This window comes from Giraffa tippelskirchi, chromosome 13 (assembly GCF_054371585.1).
Source record: "Giraffa tippelskirchi isolate mGirTip1 chromosome 13, T2T-mGirTip1v1.2.pri, whole genome shotgun sequence".
Classification (NCBI taxonomy): domain Eukaryota; kingdom Metazoa; phylum Chordata; class Mammalia; order Artiodactyla; family Giraffidae; genus Giraffa; species Giraffa tippelskirchi.
The window spans coordinates 16668197-16690440 of record NC_137287.1 but is presented as its reverse complement, the minus strand read 5'-3'; the positions used below and the strand labels follow the sequence as shown (position 1 = coordinate 16690440).

General features: G+C 48.7%; 1 protein-coding gene across 4 annotated transcripts in view; it reads right to left on the bottom strand.

The window, feature by feature from the left end:
* The window catches only part of GSG1L (GSG1 like), a 246518-nt gene that overhangs the window by 152525 nt on the left and 71749 nt on the right, over positions 1-22244 (bottom strand). For all 4 annotated transcript variants that reach the window (XM_081553373.1, XM_081553375.1, XM_081553374.1 and 1 more), the window contains exon 2: positions 9262-9309. In XM_081553373.1, the coding sequence (XP_081409499.1) occupies positions 9262-9309 (48 nt within the window). The remainder of the gene's footprint in view (positions 1-9261; positions 9310-22244) is intronic.

Sequence of the window (22244 nt, the reverse complement as noted above, 5' to 3'; positions counted from 1 at the left end):
GCTTTGGAGATTGTTTCACAGGAATTGCCAGCTGGTGGCTGCCAGAAATCCCAGCTCTCTGGGAAACACAAGTAGGGAGCAGACAGAGATGCCTTAAAGCACAACTTAGCCGAGGCAGGAGGGAGGAGACCACGGCTTCCGGAGTTGAGATCCAGGTTTCCAAAACCAGACGGGACACCCAGTGTCTAGAACATGGCCCTCGTGCCTTCCTTCCTTCTTTCCTTCCTTTCTTCCTTCGTTCAACAAACCTCTATTAAATTCTTGCAGTGTGCCAACTCCATCTGCAGCACAGGAGCCACTAGAAGTCTAGAGAAGATGTAGTGCCTGTCCTCAGGGAGTGTCTAGTCTGGCAGAGGAGATCAGCACAAGGCAGAGTGATGGGTTCTAATAAGATGAGCCCCATGAGTGTGTGCGCACACTCAGTCATGTCTGACCCTTTGTGACCGCATGGACTGTAGCCCACCAGGTTCCTCCGCCCATAGGATTCTCCAGGCAAGAATACTGGAGCAGGTTGCCATTTCCTTCTCCAAGAGATCTTCCTGACCCAGAGATCGAACTTGTGTCTCTTGCGTCTCCTGCATTGGCAGGCAGGTTCTTTACCAGCTGAGCCATCTAGGAAGCCTGAGTACCTTCAGAAGAGATCATGTCTCAACTGGGTTTTAAAGGACACACAGAAGTTTGCCAGGTTGGCAGAGGGAAGAGAATATGCAAAGGCACAGAGGCATGGGAGATGATGGAGGGTTTGGGGAGAAATGTACTAGACCCACATAAGGGACTGTAGGAGGTGGAGAGGAACAGGCATACATCAGAACACAAAGGTCCTGTTACACGGTGGATGTCTGTGAGCCGGGAAAGGCTTTTAAGCAGGAGGCTGATGGAGCTGGATTTTCACTTTAAGGAAGATAATTTAGAATTCAGTGTGGGAATTTTTTGCTTGACTTCTTACGGAAGTATTGCATATACAGAAAAGAGCATTGATCACAAAAGTACAGCTTGATGAACTTTCATAAACTGAACACATCTGTGTAACTAGCACCCAGATTAAGAAATAGAACCTCACCAGCTGCCAGAGCCCTCCACGGGCTCCCTTTCAGTCACACCTGCTCTTCAAGGACGATCTCTGTCCTGACTTCTGACAGCAGAGATCTGTTTTGCCTATTTTCCAGTTTTATACAAATGGAATCATGTACAATGGGTTCCTGTGAATCTGGCTTCATTTGCCCAGCATCTATGCGGCTGGGAGCAGTTATAGATTACACAGCACTCCACAGTGTGTATGGATGGGCATTGAAGAATCACAGTGGGTGGTTACTGGAGCAGCCTTGATGGCAAATATGAATCACGACAGGCTCAATTCCTTTCTTCCCTCCTTCACTCATTCTTCATTCGTTCATTCTCAGTGAGAACCCACCCACCTTTGAGTGGGAGCTCCAACCTCAGATTTAGGAGCTGGGAACTTTCCCCACACCACACCTTGGCAAATGGCAGGATAGATCTCTACTGAGGGGCGGGAGCCGTTAATATAAGAAAAGGACAGAATCCTCATGGACCCCAACCCCCTGCAGCAGGATCAAAGGTGGCAACCATCATGTCCTCGGCCTTCTGTACTGGAAGGTGGCGTCCTCTTTGTCCCTCAGCTGGAGCCCTTCCACAATGCCTGATCGCCATTTACATAGCTGTCTCCCACTCCTGTAGCGCAGGGACCTTCACTTCATTCGTCCCCACACTCCCCTGATCAAAGCCTAGCCCACAGCCTGGATCATAGTAGGTGCTCAGAAAATCTGTGTTGAATTGGAAGCCCTGTGTGCACATGACTGGCACACAGGGGTGGCTCGACTGGTTGGTGGGGGAATGAACAGCTGTTACCTCCCCCCAAGCATTTAGGGCACTTTGGGACAAACAAATAAGTCACTTTGGGATGACAATAAACAGAGGAGACCTTGATAAGCAAATTAATGAGTCACCCTCAGGATTTCCCTGGTGGCTCTGCCTGCCAATGCATGGGACATGGAATCCACCCCTGGTCCAGGACGATAACACACGCTGTGGAGCAACTAAGCCCATGCACCACAATTACTGAGTCGGAGCTCTCGGGCCCAGCGAGCCACAAGTTCTGGAATCTACACACCTATAGCCTGGGCTCCGCGACAAGAGAAGTCACCGCAAGGAGAAGCCCGCACATCGAAACTAGAGAGGAGCCTCTGCTCACTGCAACAGGCCATGCAAAGCAACAAAGACCCAGCACAGCCAAAAATAAAAATAAATAAAATTTTTAAAAAATGAGTCACCCCTACACATATACATCCAGAAATCCAGCTGGGCCAGTTTCAGCACAATCAGTTGCCAGTCATCCTTAAGGCTTGTGGTCAGACCCAGGTGTGGTGACCCAGGTGATTAGACTATCATTCAGCAAATATTTATTCCCCCTCCATCCTCCCCTCCGCCTGAGTCATGCATTTCTTGTGGTTGTGTTTGCAACCACATGACTTGCTTTAGCCAATAGGATGTTCGCAGATAGGATGCAAGCAAAGGTTTTAAATGTGCTTGTGCAGTTAGTTGCCTTGCATCTTTGTTCCCTCTGCCTGGCCCCTAGGCTGAGACTGAAGCCCACCTGATGCAAAGGGTTAACTCATTGGAAAAGATCCTGATGCTGGGGAAGACTGAAGGTGGGAGGAGAAGGGGACAGCAGAGAACAAGATGGTTGGATGGCATCATTGACTCAATGGACATGAGTTTGAGCAAGCTCCAGGAGATGGTAAAGGACAGGGAAGCCTGGAATGCTGCAGCCCATGGGGTTGCAAAGAGTCAGACACAACTGAGCGACTGAACAACAACCTGGCCCCTAAAATGAACATACATGGAACAGACTTGAGCCCAGTCTACATCCTGGAACTCAGACAGTCTACATCAGTTAAACCTAAGTCAATCCCAGACATGCAAGCAAAAAAAAAATAAATGCCAAGTGCCACCAAGTTTGGAGATGGTTAGTTATACAGCATTATGGTGGCTATTGCTGACCAATATGCTAGGCATGACGATTATCCAGTTGGTCACATTATTGGGTAGGAAAATCTGGCCCCAGGGAATAAGAGACTGAGATTTGGAGAGATAAGGGAAGCTTGAAGCAGAAGATTAGGAAGCATGAGAAGTTTTTCCTCTGCATTTTCAATATCAAGTTCACAACACACAAACGTTGCTTTATCTGCATTTGCACGTTTCATCTTCATAAACTGCTCAAGCATCTTTCATTTCTCCTCCTGTGCCTCCCATGGCCTGCTGGGAAGATCTTTGTCAGAGAACCTATTACTCTGCTCTGCCAGTGGGGCTCCAGCACTGGGCTGAGCCCTGGAGGGCTCCGTTCTTGTAAGGGAGAAAGATGTGTATACAGGTTGCTATTATTCAGCTATGATATAAGATTCTCAAAGAGTACTAGGGATGTAATCTGAATGTCCAGCTATGAGGCTTGATTAAATAAATTGTTTCTATGTGATGGGCTGTTACACAGTTGTTCCAAAAGACGAGTTCTATGTATTGATATAAAAAACAATCTACAATTTTATACAGGTATATAAGTATACAGTAGGTCCCCTACATACAAATGAGTTTCATTCTGAAAGCACATTCCTAAGTTCAATTTGTTCATAAGTCCAACAAAGTTTGCCTAGGTACCCAACTAACACAAGCAGCTATGTAGTACTATACTGTAATAGGTTTATAATACTCTTCACATAAATAATACAAAAAAGTCAAACACAGAAAATAAAGCACGTTTAATCTCACAGTACAGTACCTTGAAAAGTACAGTTCAACAGCTGGCACACGGGCTGGAATCAAGTGAGCAGGCAAGAAGAGCTATTGACTGGAGGAGAGAGAAGAGGTGGGAGATGTTGGAGCTGAAGGATCGTCAGCAATAGGAGATGGAGGGAAAGCTGATGGACAGTCAAGGACAGGGAAGCCTGGTGTGCTGCAGTCCATGGGGTTACAAAGAGTCGGACATGACTTAGCGACTGGATAGCAACAACAGAAGATATTGGAGACTGAAGTGTGGTAACAGGGGGAGATCTCAGGAGAAGGGCTCCTGTATGTCCAGGGCCGGATCCCGTAGACCACACAGGCCACGATGAGGATGCCGAGTTTTCCTTTGAGCGAGATGGGAGCCAAAGGAGGGTTTTAAACAGGGAACCACATGAGATGATGTATGCTTTCAAAAGATCATTCTGGCTACCAGTGAAACAGGGGGCAAAAATAAGAAGATGTAACCCGTTAAGAGACTGTGGCAGGAATCCAGATGAAAAGTGGATGTGCCTTAGGCTGGTTTAAAATGGAAAGTGATTTCCTACGTGAAGCAGAAAGCTAGAATGATCAGGAGAACTAACAAAAATATGCCATGGGAAAAACACTGATGACAGACACATATTTTGCCGGGGGAGAGAGTAGGGGAGGAAAAGACAGGAGAGTATTGGAGAAAATGGCAAAGATGAGGGCCGTTTGAGAAGGGTCTCAACCACACACACACACACACACACACACACACACACACACACACAGGCTCGAAAGGCCTAGCTTTTCAGCAGAAGAACCAGGCATTTAAGAGCCAGATGGCTCAGGTTCACATCCCAGCATCCTAACTATGTGACCTTGGGCAAGTCAATTAACTCTCTAGACCTCAGTCTCTCCATCTGTAAAATGGGGATTAAGTGAGCCAATGGGTGTAAAGTTCTCAGAACAGTGCCTGGCACGTGGCAAGCACTGCAGGAAAGCCAGTCCTTGTTAGTGTCACCTAACACTAATGATTATGATTGGATTTTGCAGAGCAGGCAGGAAGTCACAGGGGAAGCAGATGAAGTCACAGTCTGGCAGAAGAGTGTGCTTAGGGAGAGAACACACATGGGCTCCAACATCGCTGTGACCCAGAACCAATCCCTCCCTCTCTGCAGCTCAGGGTCCTCATCTGTGAAATTGACAGTCAACATGGTGAGGACTCGGTGAGCACACGGAGGGTCAAGGAGCACTATGCTCCTACAGGTGCCCCTGGGAGGGGCCAGCAGGTTTGGGAACTGGCCACCGAGCTGCCACAACCAAACCCCTCCGGCCCCGAGGGAGACCTTAAGTGCTTGAGAGGCAGCGAGTCCGTGAAAATTGGTCTGCAAAACCATCCCACTCAGCCTCCTTATAAACACTTTCATATATACAGACAGAAGGTCCTCAGCATGGCCGCCAAGCCCTGAAAGCAAAATCACAAGGCTAGTAAACACAAACAACTTCTCTAGGGCCCTGGGTCCTCATAAAAGAAGCAGGAATAAAGATCTGATGCCCCCAGCAGGAGGCACGAGAAACCCACCTGCTGCTGTACATGGACACATATGCCCATGTACACACATCCACACACTCCTATGTGCACACACACATCCTGCCTCCCTGCTCACACTCACCCACAAGTGTGCACGCAGGCACACACACAAGACCCATGTGCACACTCTCACGGAAGCACCTGCCCATGCATGTACACCCTCACCCTCAACCGAACATGCACACACATTTACATGTGCACACAAGGAGTAGACTCTTGAGAGTCCCTCGGACTGCAAGGAGATCAAACCAGTCAATCATAAAGGAAATCAACCCTGAATATTCACTGGAAGGACTGATGCTGAAGCTGAAGCTCCAATACTTCGGCCACCTGATGCGAAGAGCCGATTCATTGGAAAAGACCCTGATGCTGGAAAGACTGAAGGCAGGAGGATAAGGGGGAGACCAAGGATGAGATGCTTGGATGGCATCACCAACTCAGTGGACATGCATTTGAGCAAACTCCAGGAGATGGTGAAGGACAGGGAAGCCTGGTGTGCTGCAGTCCATGGGATCGCCAAGAGTCAGACATGACTGAACCACTGCACAGCAACACATGGGTCATGCTTCCTGGAAGTCAGATCTGGAGCAGAGATGACCCAGAAAGGCCGAGGCCTTGGGGATTATGGGATGGGCATCATAGAGGTTGCCTACAGGTATCAACTTCTAAGATGCAGTACAAGGGTGGGGTGTGGAGTGTGCACTCGGCCCCTTATGACACAATCCCCAACCTTTTTGGCACCAGGAAGTGATTTTGTGGAAGACAATTTTTCTACACACCAAGGGTCAGGGGGAGGGATGTTTCTGGATGATTCAAGTGCATTACATTTATGATGCCGATGCTGATCTGACAGAAGGTGGAGTTCAGGCAGTAATGAGCGCGATGGGGAGCAGTGATAAATACAGATGATGCTTTGCTCACTCACCTGCCACTCACCTCCTGCTGTGACCCAGTCCCTAATCACAGACCAGCACCCATCCATGGCCCAGGGGGTGGGGACCCCTGCCTTATGAGATGTGAGATGTGAGCGGCTTAATGTCTCTAAGCCTCAGTTTCCTCATCTGTCACATGGGGTGAGAAAGACAGCCCCTTCTTCACAAGGTTGTGGGGAGGCTTCTCAGTTAATACATTCAACATGCATGGCCCAGTGCCCAGCACATGGTATCCAAACAATCAAATATCAGTCATTTATTGGCAGCCGTATTCATAGTATTTTCTGAATATCTCAGTTTGAGAAGCACAGTCTGAGTCACTCAGCCCAAAACCTCAGGCATGGCCACATGCAGGTGTCAACTTCTAAGATGCAATACAAGGGCTGGTACGGAGTGTGGGAGGGAAGCAAAGGAAATAGAGAAGGCAGTCCCCACGGCCACAAGCTTGCTCAGCAAGGGAGTCCAGCCTCTTCTTGGGCCTGAGGGCACTGTGGGCCCCCTGTCACAGGCCCCTCAGTCTCACCAGCTGTCACCTGGCCAGAGCTCTCCAAGGGGACAGTGTGTGCAAGACAGGAATGTCATCAGCCTCAATGGCACGCACCCCCTTGCCTACCCTGCCTCTGCCAACACCTTGGAGGAGTTAGTCTCCCAGCCCTCCAGGCTCTTAAACCTCCTGACACTGCAAGGAAACCCCAAACTCAGCCACACCAGCAGGGGGCGTGAGTGGCCACATGTCCTGGACTTAATTTTCCCTGACCCATGCTTGCCAAGGGCTTCCCTGGCGGCTCAGTGGTAAAGAATCCTCCTGCAATGCAGGAGACGTGGGTTGAATCCCTGGGTCAGGAAGATCCCCTGGAGGAGAAAATGGCAACCCACTCCAACATTTTTGCCTGGGAAATCCCATGGACAGAGGAGCCTGGTGGGCTCCAGTCCACGGGGTCACAAAAGAGTCAGACACGACTTAGTGACTGAACAACAACAGTGCCTACCAAGGCCCTCCACATTTGTATAGGATGTATACAGATATAGGACTCCAGTGTATAGGACCGAACTCTTGCCTGTTTCCCGATCCCAGCTCCCAGGGCCAGAGCCCTCTCCTAATCTCCAGGCTGTCTAAAGGGACCTGCACACCTGTTCTCTCTTGGCAGGGGTTCTCCTTGGTGGTGGGGGGTAGGCAGGTGGGGAGGCAGCCATGCCCTATGTTCTTGTGACAGCACAGCCTCCAGTATCCATTCTCCTGCCCCCCCCAGAATGATAGAACCCCTGACTTTTAGCTGAGCCCAAGGTTGCTGATTATAACCTCATTTCCCTGACTCCTTTGCAGCTATAATCAACTTCTGGCAAAGAGGAAATGAGCCCATGTCATGGGCCAACTGGGAACCCAGTTGACATGCAAGATTTGCCCGTTCTTTCTTGCCCTTCCTCTATCCTGTTGCCTGGAGTACAGATGTGACAGCTGGAGCTCTAACCACCCTCTTAGACCACGAGGACAAAGGATGATGGAGAGGGCCCTCAAGTGCTGGGATCCTGAGGACTGTATGGGGCAGATCCACTCTGGATTTCAAATCTTTATAAAAGCTATAAACACATTTCTCCACGGAAGCCAGTTATTTGGGGTCACGTGGTGGCTTAGACAGTTAAGAATCTGCCTGCAATGCAGGAGACCCGGGTTCAATTCCTGGGTCAGGAAAGTTCCCCTGGAGAAGGGAATGTCTACCCACTCCAGTATTCTTGCCTGGAGAATCCCATGGACAGAGGAGCCTGGTGGGCTCAGTCCATGGGGTCACAGAGTTGGAAACAACTAAGCGACTAATACTTATTAACACTTTGCTGTTGCTGCTGCCAAGTCACTTCAGTCATGTCCGACTCTGTGCAACCCCATAGACCGCAGCCCACCAGGCTCCCCCATCCTGGGATTCTCCAGGCAAGAACACTGGAGTGGGTTGCCATTTCCTTCTCCAGAGGATCTTCCCGACCCAGGGATCAAACCCTGGTCTCCTGCATTGCAGGCAGATTCTTTATCATTTGAGCTACAGGGAAGTCTCTTATTACAAGAGGCTAAGACTGGCTATTTACCAGTCAACAGGGGGCTGATTGTAAATTCCTCAGCTGGACCTCACCTGTCTCTTATCTCAGGCTGCTACTGCTAAGTCACTTCAGTCGTGTCTGACTCTGTGTGACCCCAGAGACCGCAGCCCACCAGGCTCCCCTGTCCCTGGGATTCTCCAGGCAAGAACACTGGAGTGAGTTGCCATTTCCTTCTCCAAGGCATGAAAGTGAAAAGTGAAAGTGAAGTCACTCAGTCGTGTCCGACTCTTAAAACCCCATGGACTGCAGCCTACCAGATTTCTCCGTCCATGGGATTTTCCAGGCAAGAGTACTGGAGTGGGTTGCCATTGCCTTTAACACTTTACTTTCAACTAAACGTAATCCTGACTACTCTGCCCCCTACATAAGCTGCAGCCCACTCCCAATCATTCTATCAGAGTGTCACTGGGCTCAGAATCTCTGATATCCAGCCCTGAACACCAATGGTTCCTCTCTGAAAACCAGTGTCCAATCAAGCTGGACCTCCCCACACCTGTGAGATGACAGAAACAGAACATCTGGCTTCCCTCCCTTCCAAGGACGAGTCCTACACGGGGAGGCAATGCCCCCAGCGCTGTCTTGCCTGACCCCAAATTCTACACACCCATCCTACCTCCTCCAAAGTCTCAGCATGCTCTACAAGTAACAGAAGTAGAAGGATTCTCAAGACCACACACTCACTGTGGGTGGGGAGAGTGGCAGGGGGCAAGATGAGGACCCTCCACCTGCCTCTCCCACTGCTCTGACCGCTCAAGGAACTCAGAGCTTTGCAACAGGATCCTGGCCTCCTGGGGTGCCACTACCCAGGGGTGCTAACAGAAAGGCTCTCCCAGGGCTGCAGGAAGTGTCCCAGAGGACGAGGCTGGTACACCTAAGCTGGGCCACACCTACCTTTCTCTGAAGCCGGGGCCAGGTCAATGAAGCTGCGGCATTTTTCACCTTTGGGGGGAAAAAAGAAAAGAAAGGTTTTCAGAATATGAGAGGAAGTGAGAGCTTCGGGATTTCACCTCTCCCCATCCCAGGAGCCCCAGACTGAGCTGCTGCCCAAGCACGTCTAACCCGAGCAGCCTCTTTCTCTAACCTTAATTCCCAGATGGCCAATGCCCTGAGGAATGTGGATGGCAAAGATGCAAATTCAACGGACAGCCCCCGCTGTGATGCCACCTCCTGTCACCTCCCAGCATAATCCATCCAGCCTTGTCGCTCTCACCTCCTCAAAGCCCTGTGGCCCTTTCCTCGGCCTCCACCCCATCCAGACCCAGCAGGACGAGGGCAGAAGCCATCACTGGGCTCCCTGGGCCTCTGTCTGATCCAGTCTCCACACTGCAGCTGGAGGGGTATTTTCACACCACACATTATGTCACAGGCACACACGCAAGAACACACACTCCTGCTCAAAACACCATCCCAAAATTAAGCCCCGATTCCTTCACGTGGACCCAGGACTGGCCTCCATTGGCCTCTCTATCCACACTGCATCCCTGCCTCCTCCCCTCCCAGGGTTCCCTGGTGGCTCAGACGGTTAAGAATCTGCTTGCAATGCAGGAGACCTGGGTTCAATCCCAGGGTCAGGAAAGAACCCCTGGAGAAGGGAATGGCAACCTACTCCGGTATTCTTGCCTGGAGAATTCAATGGACAGAGGAGCCCGGCAGGCCACAGTCCATGGGTCACAAAGAGTCAGACACAACTGAGCATCTAACACTCTAAGAATGCATGGATTTTGAATGCATCACCTTAAACTTTCTTTATATTATATTTTTCCTCTCAAAACTAGAGAGGGAAAATTTTTACCGTCAAATTCATACGAGCAGCAAGGGCCCCATAAAGACTTTGTGGACCCTAGGCTCTTTTGCCTTTGGGGTCTCTTCCTCAATAAAAAATTATATTAGAAATTATATTTTAACAAATGCACTGGTTAAAGATTAATACATTAACATTATTTCGGGTTGGCCAAAAAGTTCGTTCAGGTTTTTCCAGAATACCTTGCAGAAACACTGGAATGAACTTTTCGCCCAACTCAGTGTATCGAAATTTTTCTCCTTTTCTTTGATTCTAAAAGAAATTAAAATAATTTTATGGACTTTTGTTCTGACCACGTACCTGGAAATCTTGCTGAATTCATTTATTTTGGTAGTTTTTAGTGGATTCTTATAATGTACTGTATACAAAAATGTATATATACTATATACAATTCCATGGACAGAGGAGTTTGGCGGGCTACAAAGTTCACAAAGAATCGGACATGATGGAGCACGCACGCATAGATATTCCTTTCATAGATATTCTTTATCAATTGGCGGAACTCTCTTCTATTCCTAATTTTTTGAGTAGTTTTATTGTAAAAGTATGTTTGGTTTCTCTTTAACCCCTTAACAGCCTGCAATGTAGTTCTGAGAATCCCTATTTTAGAGACAAGCAAACTGAGGCTCTGAAGTAACTTGCCCAAGACCACATAGACAGTAACTGACACATTCAACCCAGGTCCATAGGCTCCAAACTCCACACCCTAAAGTTTTTCCAGCTATCTATTCTCATTTTCAGAGCTTCAGGGTCCTGAAAGCAACTCTCGAGAATATAGCTCCATGTACATGGGGAAAATCCTCTAGGGGCTAAATAAAATGACTCTCACGCTTCCATTTCCTCTACGTGGACTATACCAAACAGAAGATATTTGAGCAGAGATGGTCAAAATTGGCCCACACTGCCTGTGCAGGGCAAAGCTGAGGTTTAAGGAAAAATAATAGTGATGATATAAGAAAGCCTGGATATAGCAATGGTCAACAAGTCTAATGACGAAAATCCAAACTCAGAAGAGATTTTTTTTTGTTCTACAGCCTTAGTTCCATGATAAAAGTTAGCTAACCATTTGTGAGAAAGGTACCAAACTAACATATTGGCTAATTGCTTTTAGAAGTAGTTCTTAAAACGTTAATGTTTTTTACAATCATTATTAAGTCTATATGTGGAACAAGGGATTTCGTTTGGGTATAAAACTGAAGACAAGCGCACTTATCTGTTCACATTGAGGCTTGCCAATTAGATCATGGAGCTGTGGCCTGTTACCGCCACCAGAGGGCAGCATACCTTCCTTGAACCGCGGAAGCAGAAAGCTGGTGATGATGGTGGTTTAGTCTCTCAGTTGTGTTTGACTCTTGCAGCTCCACGGACTGCAGCCCACCAGACTCCTCTGTCCATGGGATCTTGTTTCAGAGCACAGCCTCCAGGACGCATAGGCTTCAACTGTGACTTAATTTCCCCGAGGCATGTGGGGTCTTCCTAGACCAGGGATTGAACCAGGCAAGAAATACTGGAGTGGGTTGCCATCTTCCTCTCCAGGGGATCTTCCCAACCAAGGGACTGAAATCAGGTCTCCTGCATTGCAGTTCAGTTCGGTTCAGTTGAGTCACTCAGGTGCGTCCAACTCTTTGCAACCCCATGGACTGCAGTACACCAGGCCTCCCTGTCCATTACCAACTCCCAGAGCTTGCTCAAACTCATGTCCATTGAGTCAGTGATGCCATCCAACCATCTCATCCTCTGTTGTCCCCTTCTCCTCCTTCCTTCAATCTTTCCCAGCATCAGGGTCTTTTCCAATGAGTCAGTTCTTCCCATCAGATGGCCAAAGTATTGGAGCTTCAGCTTCAGCATCAGTCCTTCCAATGAATATTCAGCACCAATTTGCTTTAGGATTGACTGGCTTGATCTCCTTGCAGTCCAAGGGACTCTCAAGAGTCTTTTTGAATACCACAGTTCAAAAGCATCATTCTTCAGCACTCAGCTTTCTTTATAGTCCAACTCTCACATCCAAACATGACTGCTGGAAAAACCATAGCTTTGATTAGACGGACCTTTGTTGGCAAAGTAATGTCTCTGCTTTTTAATATGCTGTCTAGGTTGATCATAGTTTTTCTTCCAAGGAGCAAGTGTCTTTTAATTTCATGGCTGCAGTCACCATCTGCAGTGATTTTAGAGCCCAAGAAAATGAAGTCTCTCACTGTTCCCATTGTTTCCCCATCTATTTGCCATGAGGTGATGGGACCGGATGCCATGATCTTAGTTTTCTGAATGTTGAGTTTTAAGCCAACTTTTTCAGTCTCTTCTTTCACTTTCATCAAGAGGCTCTTTAGTTCTTCTTCACTTTCTGCCATAAGGGTGGTGTCATCTGCATATCTGAGGTTATTGATATTTCTCCTGGCAATCTTGATTCCAGCTTGTGCTTCATCCAGCCTGTCATTTCGCATGATGTACTCTGCATTGCAGACGGAGTCTTTATCAATTGAGCTACCAGGAAGGATCCTAAAGGTTACCCAGCGTAAGTGCTTCTCAGTCCTGGGAAGCCCACCCACAGAGATTTTGATTTAATTTGTCAGCAGGAGGCCTAAACATCAGTGGGTTTTCAAAGCACACAGGTGATTCTAGTCAGACAACCAGGGTAAGATTCACCTTCTAATCTGTAAAAACATCTATTTTTGAAGCTTTCCTGGTGGTCCAGTGGTTAAGAATCTGCCTGCTAATGCAGTGAACATTGGTTCAATCCCTGGTCTAGGAAGACTCCACATGCCTCAGGGAAATTAAGCCACAACTGAAGCCTATACGTCCTGGAGCCTGTGCTCTGAAACAAGAGAAGCCACAGCAATGAGAAGCCCGCATACGACACAGAAGAAAAGCCCCCACTGGCCACAACTAGAGAAAGCCAGCACACATTAACGAAGACCCAGCGCAGCGAAAAATAAATACATATTTATTTTATATATATTTTAAAAATAAATATATCTTATTTTAAATATATATTTTTAAATACAAATATCTATTTTCAGCATTAGAAAAGCAATAGTAAGTCATTTTAGTGGCGGTCGGTGCTATTGCACTGGACACTCCTTCAAGCAGCAGTGTTTATGGGGCAGGAGAGCAGGGTGGCCAAGGCCTGAGCTCTGGAATCAGTAGGGCTGGGCCCAAATCCTGACTCCATCACTTCCTGTCACATGAGTTCCCAGTCTTTCTGGACCTTGAGTTTCTATCTGTAGAACAGGCACAGACCTGTAGGGGTGTTATAAAGACTCAACGTGGGCAAACAACTTAGGACGCCTGGAACAGAGTGAGAGCTTAGGGACTTCCCTGGTGGCCCAGTGGCTAAGACTCCACGCTCCCAATGCAGGGGGCCCGGGTTCGATCCCTGGTCAGGGAAATAGATCCCACGTGCTATAACCAAGACTTTGCATGCTGCAACTAAAAAAGATCCTACGTGCTGCAACTAAAGATTCCACATGACGTTAACTAAGACCTGGCACAGCCAAACAAATACATAAATGAAATATTTTTTTAAGAAAAAAGAGTAGGAGTTTAGGTGATGGTGACTGTCATCATTGTCACCTTCCACGCAGGGGTCAGAGAAGACATGGGACTTCGTGAGAGGAAAGACAAGACTGACCTGTGGCCCACCACCATGGAGTTGGTGGCATGTGGCCATAGAGCCAGACCCGCCTGGGTTCCAGCCTGGCTCCATCACTTACTAGACATGCAACATCAACATGAACATTTTGGTGCCTCAGTTTCCCTATCTAGAAAAATGACAATCACGAATGCTAGTGTTTCTATAGTGCTTATTACAGGGTGGATCCGTAGGGGTCAGTGCCAACACCAGGTGGCACGGCAAGGACCGCCCAGCAGGCAGGAGTCCAGCCAAGTGGTAGTTACAGGGATAAAGGGGTTCCCCTCTGGCCCCACGCCTTCCTTTGTTTCCCTCAAACCCATGGACACTGCCTGCTAGCTGCCTCATTTGTGCGCCCTTGAAGATGCCTTTTGGCCCATCACTCCCTCCACCTCTGATTCCCTCTGACCTCCTTCTCCTAGAAGAAGACCCGAGGTTCTCCCAAAAGTCCTGAAAGCTTCACATCACCCCAGGGCTGGGAGGGAACCTGAATTATGTGAAGTCTGAATTTCTTACTAACCTAGAAAATGGATATTTAGTCCCATGAGGACCAGAGAAATAAACTCATGGGAAGCACTTCGCTGGTAAGAAGTGACTCAGACTCACCATAGCCTCAAAGGGAAACATCCAGCACAAGGATCTTCATCCTTGCCTCTTGCTCCAAGGTCCGTGGTCAACGGATGGGACTTGGAACCCAGCCCCAATGCAAGGGTAGCCAATTCATGAGATCTCAGTACCCAGCAATGACTGGGGAAGCCTGGGTGGACTGCGTAACCTAGAGGGTATAGTCTCTGTCTAAAGGAATATTAATTAACATCCTGGCCATCTGGACCAGTCAGGGTCCCAGCAGGAAACAGATGGCACCCTGGAAGGGGCTTGCCACGGACTGCTGAGTGAAGGGTCTATTCATAGACACGGGGACAGGGGTGAAGGACCAGCAGCAGTGGGGAGCCCTCAGCTCCAGCCTGAAGAGGCTGGGGAGGGAAAGGAGTCTGAGAGAGGTGAAGCCACAGAGAAGGACCCGCCCCTCGGAGCTTAGCCGCGCCGAAGCAAGTATCAGGACCAGAAATTCTGGGGTAGGGCCTGAGAATCTGCATTTCTGACAAATTCCCAGGGGCTGCGGATGCTGCTGATCTGGGGACCACACAGTCCTTAGAGGAATGTGGTCACTGTCAAACCTCAACAGGGTGAGAACGAGGCAGGGGAGGAGGACCACCCCAACTTTTTTAAAAATGGATTTATCTTCATTGTTTTGGCCGCACTGGCTCTTCATTGCTGCCCTCAGGCTCTCTCTAGCTGTGGCGAACAGGGGCTACTCTTGGTTACGGTGCACTGGCTTCTCCTTGCGGTGGCTTCTCCTGCTGCAGAACACAGGCCCTAGAGCAAGTGGGCTTTGGTAGTTGTGGTGCACGGGCCTAGTTGCCTTGCGGCATGTGGGATCTTTCCGGACCAGGGATCAAACTCGTGTCTCCTGCACTGGCAGGCAGATTCTGGACCACCAGGGAAGCCTCAACCCCAGCTTTCTCCCCCTTCCGCCCTCTCATTTCCTGCCAATGCCTCCCGCTGGCTGGAACTGAAGAGAAACCAGAGGATGCAGGAGTCGGGACACTGCACCTGAGTAGAGCAGTCTCTCCGGGCACAGGGGGCAGAGGACAGACGTGGAGGGGTGAACAGCGAACAACCAGTATGCCACCCTACCCAAGGTGGCCCTCACCCCTCCTTAGCCATCACCTTCATGCCCTCACCCTGCATGCTTCCCTCTTTCATAGTCTTACCACAGTCCCCATCTAAAATGATCTTGTGTATGCATTTGGTTGTGTGTTTATTGTCTGGGTTCTCTATGAAATGCATGTGGACTTTTCCTCTACGTGGGTTATATATACACGTAGATATGCCTGGGCTGTGGGCTTGACCACATTCTGGAACATTCTGGAAACAATGCAACAGTGCAGATGAAATCGCTCCCCCTCTCTGTCTCTCTCTCCTTCACTCTCTCTCTCTCTCTCAATCCTAGGAATCCAAATCACAACCAGCAGTGATACTTGAGGATGTTTGGCTTAATTTTGATCCCTAAAAAATATTCTTCTCTTTGGTTCCCAATACCAGTGTTTGATATTCATGCAATTATACTCAGAGAACATTTATTGAGCACCTACTATGTGTCAGGCACCACTCGAGGGGCTGGGGACACAGCAGTGAACCAGGAGGCAAGTGCCCGCCCTCATGGAGCCGCTGATCTAATGTTAAAGTGTATGTATCGAGCGCTCAGAATCCTTGCACAAAAAGAGGGTGTTTCCCAGCTCATCTGAACAGTATTCAGATGCATATATTCAAACAAAACTAAGTCAGAAGGGTACACACACTCCTATGATCACAGCAGCACTAGCCAAGGCATGGAAACAACCTCAATGTCAGTTGACAGATGAACGGATAAAGATGTTTTGCATATATACAATGGATACCACTCAGCCATAAAAAAGAATGAAATAATGCCATTTGCAGCAGCATGGATGCAACTAGAGATTATCATCCTATGTGAAGTAAGTCAGAAAGAAAGGCGAATACCATAGATTACTTACACATGGAATCTAAAATATGACACAGATGAACCTATCTATGAAACAGAAATAGACTCATGGACATAAAGAACAAACTGGTCGGTGTCAGGGGCAGGTGTTTGGGGGAGGGATGGAGTGGGAGGTTGGGGTTAGCAGATGTGAGCTATTATATGTAGAATGGATAAACAGCAAGGTTCCACTGTACAGCACAAACAACCATATTCAACATCCTGTGATAAACCATAATGGAAAAGAATATAAAAAGAATGTACATATATATATGTGTCTGTGTGTATAACTAAATCACCTTGCTGTACAGCAGAAATTAATACAACATTGTAAATCAACTCTATGAAAATTAAAATTAGTAAATAAACAGTGCCCAAATAGCATCTCTGAGACAAGTGGAAGCTCCGTGACCACGTGTCTCATTTGCTGCTGTATCCTCATAACCTGTACAGTTACAGGTGCTCCAGACATGACATGGTGATGGAATGAGTGATGAAGAGCATTGCACAAACTGCCTTTTCCAAGGATTACACCATATGGGGGCGGCTCTACAGAATCCTACAGGGGTGGCCACATACCTGCAGGTTAAGGTAAGACTGGAAGCTGAGCTCTAGAGCATCCCAGGGCCCACCTGAGAGGGAAGAGGCAATCTGAGAGGCATGCCCAGCCTCACAGCTGCCGAGATACAGAGGGCTTGGAGCCTGGAGATCAACCTGGAGGTGACATTTTTGATGGCCACATTTCCCCTCCTTTTCTGCTGCTTGTTGCCTGGTGGTTCAGATTTATAACCTCCCTTTTCCCACCTCTCGATCTCAACATCTTCTCTCCCTCCATTTCCCCACATCTGACCCATCCTCAGCCTTCAAGTCCACCGGCTCCCCCACCACGAATCAAGTATTATCCATTAACCACCTGCCCCTCCCTTAAGGGATGTCTCCCTGAATTCGCAGTGTTTCACCTCCCAAGACACTGTCCCCTTCTACTTCCGGCACAGCTTAGCCCCTGTGGGGCTGTCAATAGCAGATCTATCCACCATCAGGTAGAAGCTAGAGTTTGTCATGTTGCCCAGGATCCAGGATCCAGTGACCCGAAAAGAGTCCAGAGCAAGCAGCATGCTAAGAACTTGGCACACATCACAACTGTATGAAGTCAGTATTCATCCCCACTTTAGAGATGAGGAAACTGAGGCTCACACAGGCAAAGTGACCTACCCAAGGTTACACAGCCAGGGAGCAGGAGAACTGGGAGCTGGACCCAGGTCTGTATCTTTCCAAAGCACTTTCCATCATGAAGGAGACTGACTTGTACAGAGGAGGCGGGGACCCAGGGCATTCCACAGCCAGACTAGCTTGTTTGGGCTCCAGCAAGTCAACACTGTCTCTGAAATACACTTTTTAACCATCATAATATGGGGAGTTCCTATCCTTTGCAAAAGCAGAGAGGCTAGTATCGCAGTCTCATGTCCCCACATCAGCTTGGAAATTGTCACTCCATGGTCAGTCTTTTCTCTCTGCACCCAACACCCCCACTACTAGTGGAGTTGTTGTTGTTGTTCAATCGGTAAGTCGTGTCCAACTCTGGGCAACCCCATGGACTGCAGCACACCAGGCCTCCCTGTCCTTCACTATGTTCTGGAGTTTGCTCAAACTCAAGTCCATTGAGTTGATGATGCCATTCAACCATCACATCCTCTGTCATCCCCTTCTCCTCCTGCCCTCAATCTTTCCCAGCATCAGGGTCTTTTCCAGAGTTGGCTCTTCACATCAGGTGGCCAAAGTAGTGGAGCTTCAGCTTCAGCATCAGTCCTGCCAATGAATATTCAGGGTTGATTTCCTTTAGGATTGACTGGGTTGATCTCCTTGCTGTCCAAGGGACTCTTAAGAGTCTTCTCCAGCACCACAATTCAAAAGCATCAACTCTTTGGCACTTGGCCTTCTTTATGGTCCAACTCTCACAACTATACTTGACTACTAGTGGGGTTATCTTGAACCAAATCCCAGAGGTTTGTATCTAAATGTCTCTTTGAAAGGTTTGCTTCCTTGCTCAGAGAAACAAATGAAAGGTCATTTCTTCTTAAACCCTGTGGCGTCATCCTACTGGGGCTGTTGACTTTTAGCATTACGGGAATAAAACACGCAACCCAAGAGGTCCTGACCTGCTCTGGCTGCTGACTCCTTCTGACCCACCGTGTGTGGGACCTGGCTGAGCTAAGGGTGAGGGCGGCTCAGAAATTGCCCTCAACACAACCTCTTCAGTTTGTCAGCTGGTGCTCTGATCCTGCCACCAAGGGGAGTGCCTGGCACAGGTTCTCGGCAGAAACAGTAGAAACGAGTCTTCCAAGAATCCACTCCAGAGACAATCGGTGGGTCAGGGCCACCTCCTCTCTGACTCACCACACACGCATGATTCCAGGAATCTTACCCTGAGGTCCCTCCTCCAGGTCTGATCTTCTTGAGAAAGAAGCTCATGGTGGAGGAGGCCAGGGGAGGCGGGTGCCCTAGGCACCTGTGGGGGCCAGGCAGGCTGTGCTCCCCAGTGAAAAGCCTGCGCTCTGACTTCACAGGAGTTCAAAACCCAGCTCTGCCCCCTGCCAGCTGTGGGAACTCTGGGGGAACGATGGTTTTCATTTATTTGGTTGGGTTTTTTGGCTAGGAAAAGGGTGATGATTTCAGCCTCATGGTGTTGCTAAAGGGCTAAACGAGGTAACAGCTATAAAACAAGATGTCTTCAGCTAGGATTTAAATCAGGCAACACCTGCGAGGGATCCGCTTGATGCATCGACACCCACATCCCCGTCATGCATCACAGCTCCCAGGGTGCCCTGCTGCAAAGGTGAACGGAGGTGTCTGGGTTCCAAAGCCATGAGACGTGAGTTCATATCCCTCCTCTGCCTCTTCCTGGCCCCGTGACCTCAAGAAGTGGCTTCACCGGTCTGAGCCTTTTCCTTAGCTGCCAGATGAAAGTCCTTTCCGATCTGCCCTCTAGGCTTGCCACAAAGGATGAAAACAGAAGGGAGTGTGTGAAGATGCCTGCCCCATGCTTGGCTCCGTAAATAAGTGCTATTTTTGATTTAGTCCCTGGATCCCAAGTTAGAGTCACACTGCGCTCCTCTGAAGAAGAGAGAGCCTGGACGTCTTCCCAAGCCAGAAGCAGGAGGCTGTAATGGTGCCGCCTCAGCCCAAGCAGGTGGGAGGAGCCTGGCAGGGCCACGAGCACAATCCAGGGAAGTGGTGAGAGGCAGATGCCCAAGGCTGGCAGAAGGCATGAGGAGCCTTGAGGGTCAGCCAAGTCACCCACGGTATGAACACGCAGGCACCAGATCTGCTTGGCCGCGGGAAGATGAGCAGCAAGAGGAAGGGGCACTGAGGGCGGTCCCAGAGTCCTTGGCTGGGTCCCCAGATCCTGGTCTGAGGATCGTGACTTAATTCCATGTCCCATCTGATGGTGAAGGTGAGGTTTCAGAGACTTGCAGGGTAGGGAGGGGGCATCTAGAGGGAGCCCCATGGGTGAGGGGCCAGGTCCAATCTGTGTTACAAACTACCACCCCTATTGTACAGATGAAGAAACTGAGGCACAGACAGACTGAGTAACTTGTCTAAGGTCACACAGCAGAAGGTGGAGCCAGGATTCAAATGGAGATAGCCCATCACAGATCCTCTGCATCTAGCCACTAACTCTGTGCTGCCCCTAGGTGAATAAGCAGGTTCTAGAAAAATCTATTGTTTCTAAGGGAAGTCTTAGATGCCCTCCAAAAGGACTCCAGGAAAAATCAGCATCCATCAAGATGGGGTTACATTTCAAGAAGTCCGGCCAGATGCCCAAACACGGCTGGTTCTGAGTTTACCTCTGGTTCTGAGACCCAGATTCCATGGAGCCCAACCTCTGGGCGGGCGCCTCACTAGTTGTCTCTATAGTATGAGTCTTTGACTGGCTGGGAGTGCAGAGGAAAACAGTCCTGGACCCCCAACAAACGTGGCCAAAGAGAAACGATTTTAACTGTTTGGCAAGGGCGAAAATTCACACACCTTCGCTGGGCTGGATTCAAGGTGTTCAGCACCAGGAGCAGAAAGTAAAGAAACATGCCAGCAGATGCTAAGTGAAGCTTCTCCTCTAGCTCTCCACGCTGGCGGCAAAGCCTTGGCAAGCCCTTCCTTGGAATTCTCTGGAGTCCTCTGCCAGTTCAACTGACAGGGCAGCAGATGGCATACACTTATCTGCTGATGATATTTTGATTTATTTATCTCTTACAGATGGTACCAGGCCTTGATTTCTGGCAGGAGTTCAAAATATGGGTCAACTTTCTGGGGATAATCGTTTCTCCAAGTGGATGAAATACTGGAAACTAAAATCCTGCCTGGCATCACAAGTGCGTCACCCTGACCCCCAGACACACCTTTCTCGGGCACCTGGGGCCATTAAAAATGGAAGGGAAGAATTTGTTCTGAAGAACTGTACAGCCAGAAGAACCTAATTGCTTATTTCAGATGAACACCACAGTGGTTACATGCAAGAGCTATGAACTCAAGGACTTCCCTGGTGGCTCAGATGGTAAAGAATTTGCCTGCAGTGCAGGAGCTCTGGGTTCGATCCCTGGATTGGGAAGATCCCTTAGAGAAGGGAATAGCTACCCACTCCAGTATCCTTGCCTGGAGAATTCCATGGACAGAGGAGCCTGGTGGGCTACAGTCCCTGGGGTCGCAAAAAGTCAGACACAACTGAGCAACAAACACTTGAACTCATAGAGCCTCTGCCACTTACAAACTCTGGGACCCAGCCCAGACTCTCTGGGTCTTAGTTTTCTCATCTGTAAAATGGGTGTAATTGTCATCTCCACCACATAAGCTGTGACAGAATCTGCTAGCTATCCATCCAAAAAATGTTCCACTCCTTCTATAGTGTGGAGTTATTGCTACAGAGTGGCTGCCCCACCAGGCACAATATTTCCCAGCACCCCTACATCCTGCTGGGGTCATGTGACTGGTTCTTGCCTACAAAATGTGAGTGTAAGCGATGCATGGCACTTCCTGAGGTGGGTTTTTATGAAACAGGCATACCTTTTCTTTCGTCTTCAGCCCAGATGCAAAAGGCTCCAAGGCCCTAGGAAATGGTGGAAGCACAATATGGAAGTTGCCAGATCCCCAAATCCCTGTGTGGAGGAGAGCTGCCACCCACCAGCATCACCTGTGTTCCATGAGCTATTGTGTCAGGCCCCTGCCATCTCAGGGGCTTATTTGTTATAGCAGCTGTTACTGCCTTATACATAGTTGAGGATCCAATGAAAATGTACATTCGAGACAGCTGGTGCATGACAAGCACTCAGCAAGTGTTCACAATTATTATTACTGTCCTCTTTCAAGGAGCCTGACAAACAAAGAATATTGTGGTGTTTTTATGTCATCCCATATGTTGGGTTTGGTTAAAGCAAAGTAAAGCTGCTTTTCTCAATACCTCAGTCTTATTTCTGCCCTTTTGTTTTATACTATCGAATATCTTTCATTCTCTGTTCTATCTCACTCCTCAAAACGATGTTCTGAGAGGGAAATTAAGGAGAGAGTATGTATAGTTTTCCTGTGGTGCCCTGTGGTTGACACAGGGACATTATGGCCCACAATCATTTGTATTAATATCCCCATTTTTCTCCTCTGCTCCCTCAGCCCAGAAGTCTCCACCTTGGCTGGGGATGGGAGGAGGGTCTTGGGGACCAAGGAGCCCACCACCCTCAGTTTCAAGACATGGATACCAAAGCCCAGGGAGGGCTCGTGATTTGTTTATGACCTTGTCATCAGGCAGATATTGAGCTGAAGCTGGAACTGGAGTCCTATGTCTTCTAACCCAGAAGAAGGTATGAGAGGCCAGGGGCCTCACTCTCTGTGGCTAC